This window comes from Styela clava, chromosome 8 (assembly GCF_964204865.1).
Source record: "Styela clava chromosome 8, kaStyClav1.hap1.2, whole genome shotgun sequence".
Classification (NCBI taxonomy): Eukaryota; Metazoa; Chordata; class Ascidiacea; order Stolidobranchia; family Styelidae; genus Styela; species Styela clava.
In genome coordinates, this window is record NC_135257.1 from 5534915 (window position 1) to 5555178 (window position 20264).

A 20264-nucleotide genomic window follows, 5' to 3' on the forward strand; every position below is an offset into this window, starting at 1 on the left:
ATTCGAATCACATTGCCAGAATTCAATTCATTTCCGTGAGAAATCTTGCAATAATTGTTCAGCTGTCTCCAATAGAGTGCAGATTTTTACTGAAATTGCAAATTTTCTGAACAATTGAATATTGCAGTTTCTTTATCCATCCATAAATTGTTGCTATTAATTTTCTAACATAACATTCATTTGATTATAAATTTAATATTATACATATTTCGAAATAATAGCAGTAAAGATATGTATACTATACATATTAGTTGTAGGAGTTTTAATTAACTTAATCGCGTGTATAGAATAATTCAAAAGTATGATACGAAATATGTATATAGCAACTAACCCCCAAATATACCCCATTTCATGTTGAAATCATTAAAACAAAGTTAATTTTTCCCAAAATTCGAACAAAGACTTTCGTAGGAATCAAATTACACCAGTTTTAAGAACACAACATGTTCCACCCATTCATTATCAAATTAAAATTTATATTCTCAAGACCTTTGGCACTGATGGAAATCATTATCTCTAAGTTCCCATCCGTACCATGTACATACTTACCATTATTGAGATAATAGAAGTTTCTGTTTATAACATGAATCACGAGCTCACGTTTACAGTATTTAATTAGACGTATACGTTTGTCGTATACTTTGCCACTGTATGCAGTGCATCGTGCTCTGCCTTGTATCCAATCATTGTAGACCCATTATTACCCTTTGTTTGTAGCGTAAATTAGTATTATTATCTATTGTCTGGTTTAGCGTTTTTCTTTCGGTCATTGGCATCACGTATTCGTCGTGTAAAGAGTCGCAGATATTTGTCTGTATTGTGGACTGTTCATTTATCTGTTATATATTGTAATTGTATTAGCCTCCCGGATCGGAAAACGTTTGGTGAGAAATTTGCCTTTTGTTGTTGTTATATGTTTTGACTTATGTTAATCAATTTTGTTTTATTTAAGAAAACCGCTGTTCTTTGCCAAGAATATAAAGAAGTGATTCATGCAGGTGTCTTGTTTGTGGACAAAGGGGCTGAGAGTGGCGCGTTCGATACGTTTTCATTGTGTCTCGTCGATATAGATTCCGGGCTATCAAAAAGACGTGACATAAAAGTTTTCAAACGGGCTTCAAAATTCAAACGATTTCAAGTCTCCAAATATAATTTGTGAAGTTTTCAATGATATTAACGTTAATACCAAAATTCTCAAGTTTTCAACCAAAGGGTTTCAAACATTAATTCGGGTTCTCAATAATGGCAACCGGTGGTAGGTCGGATGACCAACATCAGGCAATGATTAGCAATGCTCCTGGCAGTTTTAATGAATTTAAAACTCATCTAGATGTTTGCAGGAGTTCCAGTGACGTTAGCGACGTGAGTTCTTCAGCGTCATCGACTTTCTCCGTCCGGAATGCAAGAGTGAAGTTGGAGCTGGCACGCCTAAAGGCCCGTCAAGAAGAAGAACTCTCAGCTTTAGAAGACGACGTGCGTAAGCTTCGGACAAGACACGCTTTACAGGCTGCTGAAACAGAATCAAAGGTTTGGGAAATGAGCGATGACGAATTTTTGCGGTGGGTAACAGTAGATAGAATTAGGCACGACAATAGCGTGAAATCCCGTGATTTCCCACCTAAATCACCGCTCATTGATAACGGTCGTGAAAATACTCCACGGCGTTTGCCGACTTTGCCTACACACACAGCTGATAGTAGCTCAGCTTATCCTGTGCCTCCACGTTTGAACCATGCTTTACATCGCAGAACTGTCGATCTACCCAAACCAGAAATTGCAAAATTTTCAGGTGATCCAATGGAATATTATTCCTTTATCCGCAACTTTAAGGCCCATGTTACAGATCTTGTAGATGATGATAACGTACGTCTGAGTTATTTGTTACAGCTGTGCCAGGGCGAAGCAAAAAATGCCATTGATCATTGCTCAATGATGGAACCGAGTCGCGGATATCGCGAAGCTATGAGAGAGCTGAAGAATGAATATGGTAAAGATCATGTCATTTCCCGCACCTGTTTGGACAGGTTGAAGCGTGGTCCGAAGTTGAACTTTGACGACGCGAAAGGTATGCAAGCGTATGCGCGACTGATGCGGAAATGTGGCTTAGTTCTTGGAGAAATCAGTGAGTACGACAATCTTAATAATTTTGACAATTTGCTGGCCATTGTTAAACGATTGCCACCAGAGTCGCAAAACGCTTGGGATTTCAAAGTGGCAACAATTTTAGAAACTGAGGATCGTGAAGCTAGTTACAACGACCTCTCTAAATTTGTCACCGAGCAAGCTAATGTTTCAAGATCAGACTTTCGTTTTGCCCGAAGAGATAGAAGGCAATCAAATTATTATGAAAATTCTAAGGCGAAAGGTAGTGCTTTTGCTATTTCTGCTAGTGGTTCAAATTGGCACTGCCCGTGTTGTAATTTCTCTCACGAATTATTCAACTGTAAGAAATTTAAAGTTCTTTCATGGTACGAACGATATAACGTGGCTAGACGGAATCAGTTGTGCTTCAAATGCTTAAGACGAGGGCATATGTTTAGACAGTGCACCCAGAATGAAAGTTGCCCCATTCACGATTGTAAGTATCCGTTCCATCATGTTTTGTTGCATCGCGATTTCGAGACACCTACACGGCGAGATGGTATTAGTAAACAGACTTGTTCCGTCGGTACCTCGATGAACCATGCGGATCACGACGTTCACGCTAATAAATTGGCGCCCGCAAAGCAACAAGGGAACACCGGTGTTTACATGAATATCGTCCCGGTGACAGTAACTGCTGGCAACAGGGCTTTTGATACATACGCTCTTTTGGACTGTGCTTCTACAACCACCATGTGTAGTGTGAAATTGATGAACAAATTAAATCTAACCGGGGTGCCTATAGATGTTACATTGCAAACTGTTGGTAATCGTCCCAAATGTGTTAAAGCAAAAAAGTTGTCCCCTCTACTCGTTAAAGAAATTGACGGACATGACGATTGCATTGAATTGCCCAATGTATTGTGCGTCAGTAACTTGCCCATAAAGCCCAATAAGCTACCCTCGCGCAGTTCCTTGCGTAAGCTATCCTATTTGTCTGATATCGACTTTCCTCGAATACACGACGGTGAAGTGACTTTGCTGATAGGAGCGGATGTTCCCGAAGTGTTTGTGTGGGAGGAATTTAGAAAGGGTCGGAGTCAACAGCCGCTTGCGGTGAAAACCCCTCTGGGTTGGTCTCTTATGGGTCCGTCTCTGACCGTCTATGAAAACACTTCCATTAATTTCGTTGATACAAATCCTTTGGCGTCGCAGATTGAGCGACTTTGGCGTACGGATTTTGTTGACGTCCCCAGTATTTGTGACACTAAAACTTCCCGCGAAGATAGAATAGCGCGTAGTTGCATGGAAGACAAACTCAAATTTGTTGATGGACATTACGAACTACCTTTATTGTGGAAAATCAATCATCGCGAGTTACCATGTAATCAGAAAGTGGCGGAGAATCGCCTTCGTCAGTTAAAGCGACGTCTTTTAAAATATGACACATTGCACCAAAAATATATTCAGACATTGAATGATTATGTTGATAAAGGATACGCTCGTATAGCTGACAGTCCTAGGTCGCCGAACATCTATCCAACAAAATGGTTATTGCCACATCATCCTGTGATAAACCCAAAGAGCCAGACGACTTCATTGACGCATTGAGACGCTTTACTGGACGGACGCAGAGGTCGTCCTGTTCACATATATTGCGACAATGGAAGCAATTTTGTAGGTGCTTGTCGCGAATTGAAAGAATCAATTAGCAAATGGAACGAGCAAAGTATTGCAAACTATCTGCGTCAACGTGACGTAGAATTTAACTTTAATCCTCCATACGCCAGTCATATGGGTGGCGTTTTTGAAAGAATGATTAAATCAACTAAACGAATTCTATCTGTATTGTTGACAGGTCAATCGATTACTCATGAGAAGTTGGAGCCACTGCTAGTTGATGAATTCTGGCGTAGATGGATAAAAGAGTACCTGCCAACAATAACACAAAGGTCAAAATGGACGAAAGGACGTGATAACTTCAAAGTCGACGATATGGTTCTGCTAGTTGATGAATCGATTCCTCGCGGTCGATGGACTGTTGGAAGGGTTATAAATACCTTCCCAGACAAACATGGACTCGTCCGCTCAGTGTTGGTGAGAACCGGCACAAATGTTGTCAGACGACCCATTACTAAACTATGTCGATTTCTAGAAGACCAAAAATAATGGATCAAATTATTGTTTCATTTACAACGTTTAATTTTTTGGAATATATTCCCTGGGTCATATATTCGGGTGGGGGTATGTTACGTTGTAAACGTACGTTTGTCGTATACTTTGCCACTGTATGCAGTGCATCGTGCTCTGCCTTGTATCCAATCATTGTAGACCCATTATTACCCTTTGTTTGTAGCGTAAATTAGTATTATTATCTATTGTCTGGTTTAGCTTTTTTCTTTCGGTCATTGGCATCACGTATTCGTCGTGTAAAGAGTCGCAGATATTTGTCTGTATTGTGGACTGTTCATTTATCTGTTATATATTGTAATTGTATTAGCCTCCCGGATCGGAAAACGTTTGGTGAGAAATTTGCCTTTTGTTGTTGTTATATGTTTTGACTTATGTTAATCAATTTTGTTTTATTTAAGAAAACCGCTGTTCATTGCCAAGAATATAAAGAAGTGATTTATGCAGGTGTCTTGTTTGTGGACAAAGGGGCTGAGAGTGGCGCGTTCGATACATTTTCATTGTGTCTCGTCGATGTAGATTCCGGGCTATCAAAAAGACGTGACAGTATGATCGACGTATAAATACGACTCCGATATCTTTCGATAGGGACGATGTAAAACCATTCTAAGCTAGTCTGAATAAATGTTATAAGATTTATACTCTGTGTATCGTAGAAATCTGAGAATAAAATCAAACAGAGTTTTCTAAAGTTTCCTCATTCACGTGGGCGTTGAAGCTGAAGGGTGAACGGGTGACTTGCAAGTTCTGAGACTGTTTACGAAATAGCAATATACGGTAACATCACATTCATTTACCAATTATATATTATATTTGCTATATGTATACGTGTACTTGTTAGATCTATCAAAAATTAGTTGGCCTACTGGGTGGTAAACGTATATACACCCGACAGTTTACGGCAAGCAGTCACTTTATTATTTTTGACATAGAACATCGTGTTCTTCCGATGCAGGTTGCCTATTGAACATTGCTTGGTTTCCAAGAGAAGATTTTTTATAAACTTGGAGCTGGATTTTAGTATATGTACTTTTCAGTGATGGCCATTGTATGAATGGAGCAACAGATCCGTCTGCAAGCGTCACCGTTTGAGTCTGAAGCAAATAAATACCAATATAATAAATCAATATTTAGGATTTCGATGAATATACAGTAGACTCACGGAATAGAGACTATACCTAAACGAAAAGCTGTAGATGCGACAAATCCAAGTTACAAAATTTTTTCTAGTAAAAATATTGCTTAGACTAACGTAAGATTTTTTACATACAAAAGGCCGAAAACCTAAAAAACGCGTGTAGTGATAATTGTTTATTTTAGGTTAATTAAATGCAGGGATGTTCGATTCAAATTAATATTCGAATATCGCGACCTCCGAATATCGTTTTTTAGTGTTTATAAGAATACTTGATATGGTGCATATATATCCTAGCGCCGCCGTCCACGATTTGATACAATTAAAAACATTTCACAATTATATCATTTTTATTACCATCGAAAGCAGTCGTGTGCGACGCTGCAATAAATTACAGTCGGCATTGAATAATTTTCAATATGCGCCGACTTGAAGTGTTTATAAGACGTCGAGGAAGTTTTTCATTGAAAATATTTTACAATTATTATCGTAAATATTAATTTAGTCGAGATAGTTTGTGCAACCTCGGCGATAAATTTCAAAGCAAATTGTGTCGTAATTAATTGCTTACCCTCGATAGTAATAGAACATAACACGATTTTTTTTTCATTTCTTGCAATTTAGAGGGTATAAAATAGCTTCTATATACTATTTAGTATTTATCGCGGGTTTTATCAATATTACAACGTCATTGATGACTATGCCATGTAGTTTAAGTTGACAAAAATAATTATATCAGCCCACATGAAAGATTTAAATCAGCGCCGATTCAAAAAATAAATCACGTTTTTTGGTATTATTTCTCCATCATTTGCGTACAAGGAAATTCGGGAATCGGGTTCACTCATTTGATTATGACGATGTTACCCAAATGTACATAAACATACCATTCTTAGTTTTTTTCGTTATTTTTCTGTACTTTTAATGTGTACCTTTTCTATTTATTATGCAGTAATCTAATTCTAACATGTATTTGTTAGGGGTTTTGACTGTTATTACTAATTATACAAATTTCATGTAGTTTTGTGTGGGCTTGGAACGAATTAAGGTTTTGGGGATATTACGGCCCGCGGGTTGGATTGGCCCACCGGAGTATTTCATTCAACTCACCTGTGCCTGCTAAAATTATGAGTATAGTTTTTATAGATATATATTTCTGTTGAAAATATTAATGAAAATTAATTTGACATGGATTTGTAGTTCATTGGCAGGATGCTATATTTTTATATGCAGTACATAAATTGATTTTAAATTGATATTGATTTTGAAATTTAGCATATTTTGTCAATTTGGACGATTTTTGTTCCCTAACTTTCAGATATCCGGCTATTTTTCAAATTTACTTGCAAAAAACTTACTTCTCAGTGTTGTGTTGTTGCCACAAGCAGTATATAAAAAAACGGTTAAACGGTAAGTTCTTATTTAGATCTACTAAGCCTGAAAACTAAAGTTATAAAGTGGCTTATTTATTATAGATTTACTGAGAAACACGAGCATCGGACCTTAAATATTTATTAAAGTTCAAAAGCTCAGCTGGTATAGCTGATTGAACAGCTGTTTGCTTTATCATTGAATGAGTGATTTATTTCTTCAAGTCGCTTGGCTCAATATCTGAAATCTGCACACACATTAAATTGGCGTGGATTCGAAATTCAGTTATTTAAAACAGATTGATGCAAATTAGATTAGAATCAGTATTACTATTAAATAAATCCCCGTTTTCTAAAAATACCAGAACTCTCCAATAAGTGTCTTAAACTTAAAATAAAATACTTAGGATAATGGCATGTGGAACGATCTCGTCCAATATTCATCGAGACTTTTAGTTTAACGATCACTAAATGCACATACTTCGTCCGCCCGACAAGATAAACTTACTGTGGGGTTTATGGTCATTCCAAGCCAGACGTGTACCCAGCTTTGCGACGAAGGAACTAGCGATCGAACGTACGTATTGATTTGTTCAAAATGTTGTGAGTCCTGTATGGTGGCCCATCGTTGTCACGCGTAAAATTGAAAATAAAAATAAAAAATAAAATAAAAAACCGATAATAAAAAAAATTTTGTGAAAAAACATAAAAATAATTGGAAAAAAATGAAAAAAAAAAAATTAAAATTAAAAAAAAATAAATAAATGAAAACGAAAAAAAAAAAAAAAAAAAAAAAAAAAATTAAAAAAAAAAAATTAAAAAAAAAAAATTGAATAAAAAGAAAATAAAAAGGTTGACAACGATGGTCCGCCTCGTGGCCCATCGTTGTCACGCGTTTTTATTTTTAGAAAATTTGCTTCTGCTTGGGACCAACGTTGTCAGGCATAATCCTACGCGCACAAATGTGTTCCCTGGGTTTCAAACTCACTACTGATTTTCTTGAGCAATATTCAATATGAAAATGTTCTATAAATTCTCCATGCTACAAGTTCAACAAGAAGTAATATATTTATAATAATGATAAGAGAATATAGAATTGAATACGAAAATTCGGAAAATTTGTTTTTACGTGTATAAGGTAATTTGGAGAATGCTGCTTAACTACTCAGTTGTCTGGACACTCGCGATGCCGGTACCGTACCGTCTTACCAAATACCGGTAGTCGGTTATAGTCGCTTTGCGTCTGACCGTACCGGTAGCCATACATTCACTCATCATCTCCCATTCTTTCACGAGTGATTGCATGGGTACCGGTACGGTCAGACGATACCGTACCGGCATCGCACGAGTGTCTGAGCAGTTAAGCAGCATTTTCCAATTAAATTACCTTCTACACGTAAAAACAAATTTTCGTATCCAATTCTATATTCTCTTATCCTTATTATAAATATATTGCTTGTGGTTGAACTTGTAGCATGGAGAATTTGTAGAACATTTTCATGTTGAATTTATTGGATATTGGTCATGAAAATCAGTAGTGAGTTAGAAACCCAGGAAACACATTTGTGCGTGTAGGATTAAGTCTGACAACGTTGGTCCCAAGCAGCATCAAATTTTCTAAAAATAAAAACGCGTGACAACGATGGGCCACGAGGCGGACCATCGTTGTCAACCTTTTTATTTTCTTTTTATCCAATTTTTTTTTTTCAAATTTTTTTTTTTTTTTAATTTTTTTTTTTTAATTTTAATTTTTTTTTTAATTTTTCTTGTTTGTTTTATTTTTCAATTTTTTTTTTTAATTTAAATTTTTTTTTATTTCTTTTTTTTTCAATTATTTTTATGTTTTTTCACAACTATTTTTTTATTTTCGCTTTTTCATTTTATTTTTTCATTTTTTTTTTAAATTTTACACGTGACAACGATGGGCCACCATAGTCCTGGATGAACGCCAGCTTTCCTTGCCTTTGTGCGCATATTGCAGATGCTCCGTCCCAGTTTACATTTCTAGAAGAACGTAATACAGTCCAATAGCAAGTTTTCCTGTAAGCAATACCATTACAAATTGGTTCCACGTCACCGCGCTTGGAATCTACAGAATGAAAAGTGCAAAAAACTCTTTGAAAATTATTTTGGAAGCATTTTGATTTTTTCAATTATACGTAAAGAAAAAGTTTAATAAAACCTTAGCGTTCAAAAAAATTATTGATTAATTAAAACAGCCATTATGATTTATAAAGAATAATATGACCTACCTTTCAAATAATTCTTATTTAGTTCAAGAACTAATTCTTCTAGCTGTTCTACTCGTCTGGTTAAATTTCCATTAGCTGTTTACAAAACAAGTATCAAATCATTATTAATATAAATCAACTGGTTCTAGTTTTATACAACGGTATCAATGTATTTGACCAGTTAATGAATGGAATAGGCCTTGTATGTGTGGCTCTTGCAAAGGGCACATTACTTGAAATATATAGTGCTTTCCTAAGCATTATTAACTTACTGATGCTCAGACATTCTGTAAGCGTCGACCCGAATTTATAATTTTAGTTTCATTGTACTTATAACATCGGGATACGTTTCTGCGATTACGTTTTTGTGAGGTTTGTGTTTTTCTACAGTGATGGAAAATCATTCCCAAAAAATCTTACAAATAATTATTTCTGTAACCGGCTTCATTATTGAAGAACATCATGGTAATTTGGAAATGATAAAGTTACACCGACAGACACAATATGCCTTTTCAATACATTGCAGCAGAATCTATATCAAACGAACATGTATAAAATTGGATGTTTTATGAGGAAATCATTTTTATGATTTGTCTAAACTTCTGATGTACGAGTTTAAAAAATTACATTATGATTCAATACACATTATAATTTTAATTTTTGTTCTCAATCCTAAAAAAACAATGTTTCGCAAATTCACACATTATTGATCAGTTCAATCATATATTTATATTATTTACAATGTCACAATTACGTTAATTTTATAATTAAATAATATTTCAAGGTTTAATTCAGATATCTAGTATCATTTACAAATAGCCTGAACACTAAAAAGCAATCTCGGCTATTGAGTTAAATAAATAAACCCAAACATACCTTGTTCGATTGTTTCCTCAATTTTTTCATTTACCCTGTTGTAGTTGAAAACCCCTGGATCACCTTTTTCACCCTTACTACCAGGTATTCCGCGTTCCCCTTTAAAACCTTGTGGTCCCCGTTTACCGGGCAGTCCATGGTGTCGCTGTGAGGTTGTTGGTATGTCATGATCTGCTTTTCCTGTAAAAACGTCTTTGACTGTTTTACAAATCATATGCTTCGAGTTTCCGTGCACAATGTTTGTCATATAACACATGAGCATGATAAAAATATGTAGGTTCTGCATTGTTTTAAGCCTAGATTTCAACAAACAAACAAAAGTGGTATCTTTCTGAATGCAAGTAACTCTTTTCTTCTTTGTGCGTTGGGGGCGGGAAAAATAAGAGTTAATATTCCCATTGTACACAGAAGTACGAATTTTTCAATGTTATCAAGACATTTGTTCATAGTATTACGTGCTTACAACAGTTGAATTACATATTAAAGGCTGAATTTCGATGAATAATGTCTTAGCTAATATGGGTTTTATGTTTCACAATAAGGAAGAAAACGCTTGTTATAGCATTATATGGCAAAAAGTTTTTATATTTCTAATTAATCTTCAATTTATTAAAATAGAAACTAGGAGTAAAATTGATTTTAAACTAGTATTTTTTTATTTATTTAAGCTGGAGAAGAACGATGCTGTTCTTCTGATGATCTTTTCCTGTACATAATTCAATAGTCAACTTACTCATAGGTGGAAAAACCTATGAAATAGTATATTTGCAAATAAACAGTCACGTGCAAGAAACAGAAAGAAACTTATAAAATATATATTTGTCAAAGCGTCCTTAAGTACCCTTTTGCCTAAAGCTAGTTTAAAGAGAGTTACCTATGCCCCATATAGTGAACGCGTCTGAAGCACTTCCCAGTGGTAAATCTGATAAAATAGCATTTTGGATTTGACATAAAAAAATACTTGATCAAATTACCTCTATGCTGTTTTTGTGAAGTTTCGTGAATATCTTGATGAAACACATATTCGGAATTTGTTCTGTTATCTTATGGTCTTCCCAGAACTTAGTCGAGTATTTTAATTCGCTATCATTTTTGTATGTGGAATGCTGGTATATGTCTTCATTGACGTCAAGCAAGCTTTGCAGATCATCGGTTGTTGAGAGAAGATCATGATGTATCGCCGCCGTTGTAATTTAAGAATACAGAGTTAGCACAGCTGTGGCAGTTTCTTTGAAGGCTGCCGCGATAAAATAATAATAATTCGAAACCTGATTAATATCATCTTCTGAATATGATTTTGTTTGCCAGGGCTTGGAATTTTCGGAATGTTAAACATTAATGTTTAGAAATCGAACTAAGGAATAATTATTGTGTAGAGATTTTATATATTATTTATCGAATGGCAAACCAAGCCCGATGAAGTTTTGAAATTCTAATTTTTGCACACGATGCTCACTCCCCTCTTTCGAGTCGCACAAGCGCTGACCTATATCCTGCGGTCTAGGTCCGACATTGTATTACGGATGAAAATATGGATACATGTTTAAGAGTATTTTCTCTGTTTGACGCTTGATTTAGGAGTTTATAATCAATATTTTATTCTAAAATATTTAACCAACTGTCATTTAGTAATATCGATGGATAATATTTTGACCCAGACTATTGCATTTATTTGGGACTAAATTTTGAAAACTGCAACTAAACTAAATTTTGTAGGAGAACTGGTATTAGGAGTTATAAATAGAAACAGCTATAAAAGTTGGATACGAGCAATCCAGTTTTCTAAAAAGTACGTAAAAAATTCATTAAAAAATTGTATTGCGATCACAGCGTCATATTAATAGCCAACCTTCAATTCATTATGTCTGACATAATACACCTTGCTTTTTCGATTCAGGTAAATATTTATACGTTGCTTGGTATTCACGAAAAGATCACATCCATTTAATGAACGATGTTCATCAGATAAGACACGGACATAATAAAAATACGTAGGTACATGTTCGAACATATGCACCTGTATTTCAATAACTAAATTAGGAAATATTTTTTCAGTTAGATAGTTTACATTATAATGCACATTGTGCCTTGAATATACATTTTTAAATAATCTTCGGCATAGTCAATACGATTTAGATGTAAAATCGCATTGAAACTATTTTCCTTATTTATCTATGATTCAGTTTAAATTAGGTTGCGCGACTTTTTACTCCCATTTATCTTTACCGGTACATTAATTATTAATAGACTTGGAACTTAAAAAATCGGCGCTCCGGGAGTACCAAAAAATCATGTGCAGTGGTTTCACGCTCGAAATTTTGTATTTTTCGAAGCGTCTTTAAAAACTTATTTGCCAAAAGCTGATTTATGGAAAGTTAGCTATGGCCCATAAGAGGAATGTGTCTGTAAATGCTTCCTACGGCAGTACATCTGATAAAATGTCAGTTCACATTTGACATTAAGAAGTACTTCATCAAATTACCTCTATGCTATTTTGGGAAGTTTCGAGAGCATCTTGATCAAAACCAGATTCGGAATTTGTTCGTTATCTTATTGTCTTCACAGAACTCAAAGCAGTATTTGAAGACGCTGTCATTTTGGCACGTGGAATGCTGGTATATGTGTTCATTGACGATAAGCTTTATAGGCAGGCTATCTATCGGTCGTTTGGAGTAGACCAGTGTTTCCCAACCTTTTTTGATCGCGGACTATTTTCTCACTGGCGAAAACCTTTGCGGACTCAACATGAGTTTATTGCAACCGTACTCTGTGTGAAGAAGTAATAAAAACAAACACAACAGAATTTTACCGAATTTCAAAATCGGAAATGCTACGCAATTACGCCTTTGTTAAAAGGACCAACTTCTCTAGTGCATAAATGGCCTTTTCTGTTGCACAATATTCAATCCTTGACAACGACAAGAATTTGAAATGTGTTCTTATTTTAATTTAATTGTGTTCATGATCACTCGCGGTTGCGTTGACTTATGGCAAGATGAAAGCATTACTTCTTTTAAATGTCACGGCAATCTGCGAACATAATAATGTGAGAATATATTGCCGGTTATATTTAGTTTTGATATTAATTATTTGCGAATTTGTTATCGCCGTTGTACAACTTGATTTAGTAGACTACTTACTAAAAATATAATTAGTACATTAGTAAATAAAAATAAAAAATATTCATCGCCTTGCTTTAATTATAATTTAATTGTGATCATTTTAATCTGCGGTTGTGTTGACGAAATAAAAGCAATACTATTCAGAAAATATCATGACAATCCGTGGACACAAAAATTCGTAGTAAAGTGTCCGATTATATTTTGTTCGATTCGTATTTTTGTGAATGCGACAAATATGAGCTGTTCGTACAACAGTAAAGCCAGAAGTCGGCAACATTTTGTCGCTCGCAGGCCAAAATTAAAGGTTGCAAGTCATTGGTTGGCCGCGCATATTTTTAGAAAGTAAAAAGCCGGACGTATGGCCAATGAATCACATTTTTTCACACAAATCAGAAGTTAAATTTTAAGCAGCGCCCGAAGACTGACCATTTGAATATTGAACCAATTGCACTTAGCGTTCGACTTTTCTGCGTTTTGTTGCCATGGAATGCCTAATTATAATTAATTTCTAGGCTCATTCAACGAGTAATTGTGAATTATATACTTGTTCGGTTATGATTTAATTTAGTCTAAACGTGCCGCAAAATAAATTCTGTCACGTAAAGAATATAATCGTAAAAACAGCTGTTTTGTTACTATAATTCAGAGAATCGTCGCGGGCCTGATTATATTGCTCCGCGGGCCGTAGGTTGCGGACCCTGCCGTAAAGCAAAGAATTCTGAGGGAAATGCCCTGATACGAATACTACGGTAGCACCCGAAATTTTGCATTTGCAACATGTCTAAAAAAACGTTTTTTAAAAACTTGTTTTATTTTCAGTATTTTGTATTGCCGCTTTTCAATTTAGAAAATTTAGGTTGCCACCAGAAAAATTATTCCTCGAACAACAACGACTAAATCCAATCGTTTGATTAAACGACGCGCAAGTGACCTGTGGCGTCACCTGTTACCAAATTTTCGAATAATAAATTGCTATTCTAATAGTTTAATATTCGAATACATGCCAAGCCCTACTCATTCAGTATCCAAAAATTATTGACTCGATCAATGCTATATGAAAAAAACTTGCTTTTTATGTTTTATGTAAATTCTATCGTAAATTGTGGCTGATGGTTAAGATTCGCAAAAACGTTTGCGGCCCGCAGTGAGTTTCTGGCTCGTTGCGGACTCATTCAAACGCTCCGCGGACTCATTTGAGACCGCGGACTCGGGTTGGGAAATACTGGAGTAGACCATGAAATAAACAGCAACGAAACTGATCTTCCGAAAAACATTGAGTAAAGCAATTGTTTACGATATTATAAGACTGATGGTATTTGCATTATCAGTACCTGAATCTAACGCAAATATGTAGTGCAGAGCGAAAATTGATGTGATGATTACCACCTAAAACTCTTTTCTTTAGCTCTTTTGTAAGCAGAAGCTTAAAGTTTTCTGTTGTGTTGAAGATTCGGAAAATGACGATGATTATTTGGTGAATCACTTTACACTTGCAAAATGTCATATATTCGTTCTATCCCACATGGAACGTTCTATCCCAGGCTCTCTCGCTTCGAGGGGTCTTTTCAAGAAGTTAAAAACCGATGTCATTAACACGAATGACAAGGTAGCGACAAAAACAAACGCCTATGCAAAATTTCCCATAATCGTTTCGGTGTTTATGAACTATAAATTAATTCTTATAATGAGTTTTAGCATGAATGTTTATTAATTTTGCTATTTTCATTACTTATATCCATAATTGCTCTGTTCTGCACGTGGTTTTTCACGCATACCTTAAGGCTTTGCTTTATACAAACGCTATTAAAAAAAATTGAGTTTGAAAATTTTCTGAATGAATAAATTTCTATACTTGAAAAAATTAAAAAAAAAAAAATGTGGCTTATAATTTCAATTTATCGCAGTCGATACGCGGGCCTCAGCAATTAACCTTAAATAAGTGGTAAATCTTACATATATATAGCTCAAACGTAGTTAGGCTGAAGTCAAACCGATGAATTTTGATAAGTAATTATAACATGTCTCCTGATATCCGTTGAGAATTATTTTATGAACGACATCTGGACAAGTTAAGTAAAACCAGATACTAAAACTAAAAACTACGCAGCGACCAAACCAGGTATTGGTGCCTTTCCTAATGTTAAACCTGACCGAGAAGAGAATGGAGATCTAGATCTTTGTTGTTATCTGCTTCACACGTGTGCATTCAAATCCCGTTGCCAGAATTTTTTAAATTCCTTCCTTTAGAAATCTTGCCATAATTGTTCAATAGTCTTGTCCATCAACTGTCGCTGTCGCCCCTTTTTTTTAACATAACTTTCATTTGATTAGTGTTGCGCTCGATTCTATGTAGCCTGGTTACTTCTCACGCACATTAAGAGATTGGAGACTTCAAAAACGCGTCCCAATACCCCAGTCCTGACCCCAAACCTATATCGGTTAATTGTTACAACTAGTCCGTGCTTTCAAGCAATTAAAGTCTGTAAACAGCGGTTAAAGTGCCCCCAGATTCTTCTGTGCCTTTCAAATGCTGCCCCAATATAATTCAACTTGAAATCGGTGAATATCTTTAATAACAATCAACAGACACTTCAAATCAAATCTCGAACATGAATCAGGAAAATAGAACTTGTCGGGTACCGGAAACGGAACGTTGTTAATGGAACGTAACGTAACGTTGTTAAAGGAACGGTTTTCTGCCAAAATAATAGATAAAACTAAATAGCTTATATGGCACAATTAATCGAATATAACAGTATTACCATTTTACAAGCAATAACAATTCACATTAATTAGCAGATAACCATATGTCACAATTATGTACAGATTAAATCACATAGGATAAAATAGTATTCACAATACTAAAATACAGAATGAATCATACAAGATAAAACAATATTTACATACCGAATGTTTAGGATCTCCAGGCAACTCAATTCAACAATTTATAATCCAAAGTAAATACAACTTAACTTATGTGACTAAATACAAGAAACAGCATTTATCATTCTATTTGGACTATATTACAACCCTAACCTGTATCCCTACATTATATTACAACTCCAGTATAAACCGTTGATTTTAAACCCAATTACTAATTTCAATTCGAATCGTTTATCCTAACCGCGAATAGTAAATCCAATATTAAACACGATAAACAACTCCTAGCGCAATAGATTACACTGGATACAAGACAGAAGGTGCCAACTCATCGAAGCAGCGTGGCGATAATTTAGAATTCCCGGGATTAATCGAGAAACAGAACTCTGTCGCAATAATGCTGCGTCGATACGTTTGCAACGTCTGCGTAACAACGTAAAACGTCATCAAATTAGAAACACGTTATGATTCTCGCTAACAATTAGCAATTTAATATCATACAAATTTTGAAACATTAGCATCAGAACGATTTATATTAAATAAGTTGTGAGCGTTTCAATAGACTTAATCGCGTATGTAGGATACTTCAAAAAGTATAAATGCAAAAGATGTATACGTGTCCGTTTCCTATAATGTACTTGGTAGATCTATCAAAAATAGGCGAACCATATTATATTAAAAAAAAGCGGGAAAGTGCAGATTTAGCAAGCCAACTGTAATTCGATTCCGAGTCTAATATAAGTAATATTTTAACATTATCATTGTGGGTAGATTACGAGCATGAAAATTAGCTGTATATCCTATAAAATATCCTCTATTGGCCTTTGCTTCAAATAATGAAAATCCGACTTCAATTTTTCTATCTATACTATTGAAATGAGTTAGAATCAAAGATAAATTGGCTGCATTCGTTAAAAAAATATATTAACATCAAACAAAACAAAAAAAAATTATGGCTGTGATCTGCCTAACCGGGACATATATTGGCCGGGACAACTTGATAAAATAGGTACTGTCCCGGCTGAAACGGGGCGTATGGTGAGTCTAATCAAAAATTAGTTGGCCTATCAGGTGGTGAAAGTATGCACCCGACATTTTACAACAAGCAGTCACCTAATTATTTTTGACACAGAACACCGTGCTCTTTCGATTCCGGAGAAAGATTGTACATTCCTTGGGGTTCTTTAGAAGATTCGTTGTAAACTTGGAGCTGGATATTAGATAATGTACTGCTCGGATTTGGATACCCAGAAATCCATTGTGTGAATGGAGCAACAGATCCGTCTGCAAGCCTCACCGTTAGAAACTGAAACAGAAGAATTCCAATATAATAAATTAATATTTAGTATTAATATTTATTCTCTATATATATATATGCAAGATTGGATTTCAAAAATAAATAGCCTATAAATCCAAAAAAAAAGTTTTTTTTTGACTGCTTTCTGATTTTGCTTTACTAATTATTATATGTTATTACTAAAAAAATATGTAATACATTTTGAAATGAACGTAATGTCACATGAATTTTAAGTTTATTGGCAGGATGCTATACTTTCATATATATTTATATAAATTATTTTCGAACTGATGTTGATTTTGAAGTTTAGCATGTTTTGTTTATTTGATCGATTATGGGGCTCTAACTGTCAGGTGTCCAACTATTTTTCAAATATACTTGTAAAAAACCTTCTCTTTGTTGTCGAAGCAGTATACAAAAGTAAGTTAAACGGTACGTTCTTCTTTAGATGTACTGAGCCTGAAACTTAATTACTAAACTGGTTTATTTACTGTGGATTCACTCAGAAACATGAGCAATTTTCGGACCTTACTTATTTATATCTCAAAAGCTCAGCTGGCACAGCCGACTAAACAGCCGTCTGTTTTATCATCATCGAATGATTGATTTATTTTTTCAAGTCGCTTGGCTTAATATTTGAAATCTGCACTCGCATTAAATCAGTGTGGATTCGAAATTCAGTTATTTAAAACAGATTGATACAAATTAGATTAGAATCAGTATTACTACTAAATATTTTTCTAAAAATATCGAAACTCTCTAACAAGTGCCTTAAACTCAAAATAAAATACCTGAAATTTATGCCGTTAGGATACTGGCAGCTGAAGCGATCTTTTCAAATATTTATCAAGAATTTTAATTCAAAACGGTTATGAACTGGACATATTTCGTCCCCCTGATAAAACAAGAGAGCTACGCCCAAATATATGGACACGTCTGTTCGCAGTACAGTACGGTTTACCGTACCGTCAGATCACAGTTTAAAAATATATTCACACCAAGCGGAGCAGTACAGTAGGATAAAAAATGGCGTCAGATGTCCGCAGAACGTTCGGAGACGTCATAGCAAACAAAAATAAATCTTACAGAGCTAACAGAAACATTTGAAATAAATAAAAGTAATGTCCTTCTGGAGAAAAATCACATCTTTAACCACTATAAATTTCAAAGCAATTGGTCCAGTGATCAAAGAGAAAAGCGGTTTTTTAATATTTCCACTAGGTGTACAAAAAGTGTCAAAGAACAACAAGAACAAGAACAACATAAAAACAAAACGATCGTTATGTCCACTAAACGTGTCCAATAAGAAACTTACCTTGGGGCTTATGGTCATTCCAAGCCAGACGTGTACCCAGCTTTGCGAAGGAGGAATCAATGCTCGAATGTACTTCATAATTTGTTTAAAATGTTGTGAATCCTGGAAGAACGCTATCTTCCCTTCTTTCCGTGTGCATATTACAGATGCTTCGTCGAAGTTTACATTTCTAGAAGAATGTAAAACAGTCCAATAGCAAGTTTTCCCGTATGTAACACCAACGCAAATCGATTCTTGGGCATCAGTCTCGAGAGCTTTAAAAATAAATGTGAACTTGTTTCAAAAAATATAACTTGTAAATAATTTAATTAGTTATGACTGTTATGTAAATATAAATTCATTACGTGTAGAACTGTATTGTGTATCAAATGTGTGTTTGATGTGAGAAACTATTGTTATTTAGGAAAGAGAATTTGACTTACATTTCGAAGCATTTCTTTGTAATTTGAGAACTTGCTCTTCCAGCTTTTCTACTCGTCTGGTTAATGAACCAGTAGCTGTTTATAAAACACATTGTAACTAATTTTGATCAATGGATTCGTTGTTATCGAGCTCTAATTTTATCATCGCATCCAACCGACCTCTTTCCAGATAATATATATATATATTATGAATCGAATAGAACTCGCAAATCTATCGTTCCAGCAAAAGATATCTTATTTGAAATATAGGATGCTTTCTAGACAATTCCTTTTGTTTACTGAACACTGCGATTGGACATCTATATAAATGCAAGACAAATACCTTGACTGTAATTTTATTCTCTTGAAAAATTTATTTTATCAATTATAGTCGGGAATTATAAAATCCTGCAACGGCTTAGCTGAATATTACCATTCAGTATTTCTATGGAAGCTGCAAAAATATTTTGAAATTAAAAAATGTAATTTTAAATTAGTAAAAATATCATAAGCCAAGAAAAAAAACTTGAAAACAATTGCAATGATTAAGTAGTGGTAGAATAATATACAAAACTCTTCACAAATTCCGTTAAAATAGTAATTTATCATTGGGTCAAATAAACACAAACTTACTTTGTTCAATGATTTCTTCAATTTTCTCATCCACCATTTTGTAGTTGACAACACCTGGCTCACCTTTTTCACCCGATAGCCCGCGTTCTCCTTTAAATCCTTGTGGCCCTCGTTGTAAAGTTGTTGGTATGTCATTAACTTCGATTGTTTTGCAGATCATATGCTTGGTGTTTCCGTAAACAATGTTTATCAGATAACACATGAACATAATAAAAACACGTAGGTTCTGCATTGTATTAGGCCTAGATTTCACTAAAAAAGGTTATGGATTATTTTCTAGGTTGGAAGATAACATTGTGAAATTACATTTTTCAAATTCAGCTAATTATGCAATAGCAATACTAAAAACTACAAACATTTTTGATTATTCTTCAACCTAGTAAATGTATTTGTATACAAATAGATTTAAAATCGATTTTGAACCATTTTCAATTATGTTATTAAGTTATGCTTCAGTATTGTAAGAGGTACGTTACTTTACTATCAGGGTTTACCGGTAAATATATATATAACATGAAAATATGATGTACAGTGGCATAAAGAGCCCAAATAATTTCTGTTATAAATTCCAAATATCATGCTATTAGTATAAAAACATTTATTAAAAGAATTACTCGAAAATAAAAAAATGACTTTGAAGCATCCCGGGGCAAAAAAACTCTCCTATTTCATTTTAAGCTAATTTAAAATGTGGAAAGTTTTTTGGGTTCACGCTGTAAAATAAGTAAATAG

General features: G+C 34.5%; 3 protein-coding genes across 6 annotated transcripts; 1 reads left to right on the top strand and 2 right to left on the bottom strand.

The window, feature by feature from the left end:
• The first annotated feature begins 681 nt into the window (after positions 1–681).
• Positions 682–4642, top strand: LOC120339392 (uncharacterized). 3 transcript variants are annotated; one of them, XM_078115328.1, is made up of 3 exons: positions 682–884; positions 953–2122; positions 3941–4642. In XM_078115328.1, the coding sequence occupies exons 2-3, from the start codon at positions 1243–1245 to the stop codon at positions 4249–4251; spliced, it is 1191 nt and encodes a 396-aa protein (XP_077971454.1). In that variant the 5' UTR covers positions 682–884; positions 953–1242; the 3' UTR covers positions 4252–4642. The 3 variants fall into 3 exon arrangements, with proteins under 3 accessions (XP_077971454.1, XP_077971453.1, XP_077971456.1); XM_078115327.1 differs by having other exon boundaries at positions 682–2122; XM_078115330.1 differs by having other exon boundaries at positions 682–2065.
• Positions 4643–8367: 3725 nt separating this feature from the next.
• LOC120346718 (uncharacterized) lies at positions 8368–10263 on the bottom strand. 2 transcript variants are annotated; one of them, XM_078115531.1, is made up of 3 exons: positions 9885–10263; positions 9030–9104; positions 8368–8866 (listed from the first exon to the last, which is right to left on the bottom strand). In XM_078115531.1, exons 1-3 carry the CDS (start codon positions 10168–10170, stop codon positions 8658–8660), a joined length of 570 nt encoding a protein of 189 aa, XP_077971657.1. In that variant the 5' UTR covers positions 10171–10263; the 3' UTR covers positions 8368–8657. The 2 variants fall into 2 exon arrangements, with proteins under 2 accessions (XP_077971657.1, XP_077971658.1); XM_078115532.1 differs by having other exon boundaries at positions 8693–8817.
• A 7718-nt stretch (positions 10264–17981) lies between these two features.
• LOC120346529 (uncharacterized) lies at positions 17982–19734 on the bottom strand. The gene is made up of 4 exons (XM_078115226.1): positions 19533–19734; positions 18921–18995; positions 18499–18752; positions 17982–18014 (listed from the first exon to the last, which is right to left on the bottom strand). Exons 1-4 carry the CDS (start codon positions 19732–19734, stop codon positions 17982–17984), a joined length of 564 nt encoding a protein of 187 aa, XP_077971352.1.
• Positions 19735–20264: the final 530 nt, after the last annotated feature.

What these genes read in the sequence shown, in the direction of transcription:
- LOC120339392 (XM_078115327.1), top strand. Translation starts at nt 1,243, where the DNA reads ATGGCAACCGGTGGTAGGTCGGATGACCAACATCAGGCAATGATTAGC. An exon ending in CTTAGTTCTTGGAGAAATCA is followed by an intron (nt 2,123 to 3,940) that starts GTGAGTACGACA and finishes TATTGTTGACAG; the next exon opens with GTCAATCGATTACTCATGAG.
- LOC120346529 (XM_078115226.1), bottom strand. Translation starts at nt 19,734, where the DNA reads ATGTGTTATCTGATAAACATTGTTTACGGAAACACCAAGCATATGATC. An exon ending in TGAAGAAATCATTGAACAAA is followed by an intron (nt 18,996 to 19,532) that starts GTAAGTTTGTGT and finishes TTTTATAAACAG; the next exon opens with CTACTGGTTCATTAACCAGA. An exon ending in GAATGACCATAAGCCCCAAG is followed by an intron (nt 18,015 to 18,498) that starts GTAAGTTTCTTA and finishes ATATTTGAAAAG; the next exon opens with ATCGCTTCAGCTGCCAGTAT.
- LOC120346718 (XM_078115531.1), bottom strand. Translation starts at nt 10,170, where the DNA reads ATGCAGAACCTACATATTTTTATCATGCTCATGTGTTATATGACAAAC. An exon ending in TGAGGAAACAATCGAACAAG is followed by an intron (nt 9,105 to 9,884) that starts GTATGTTTGGGT and finishes TTTTGTAAACAG; the next exon opens with CTAATGGAAATTTAACCAGA. An exon ending in AAATAAGAATTATTTGAAAG is followed by an intron (nt 8,867 to 9,029) that starts GTAGGTCATATT and finishes TTCATTCTGTAG; the next exon opens with ATTCCAAGCGCGGTGACGTG.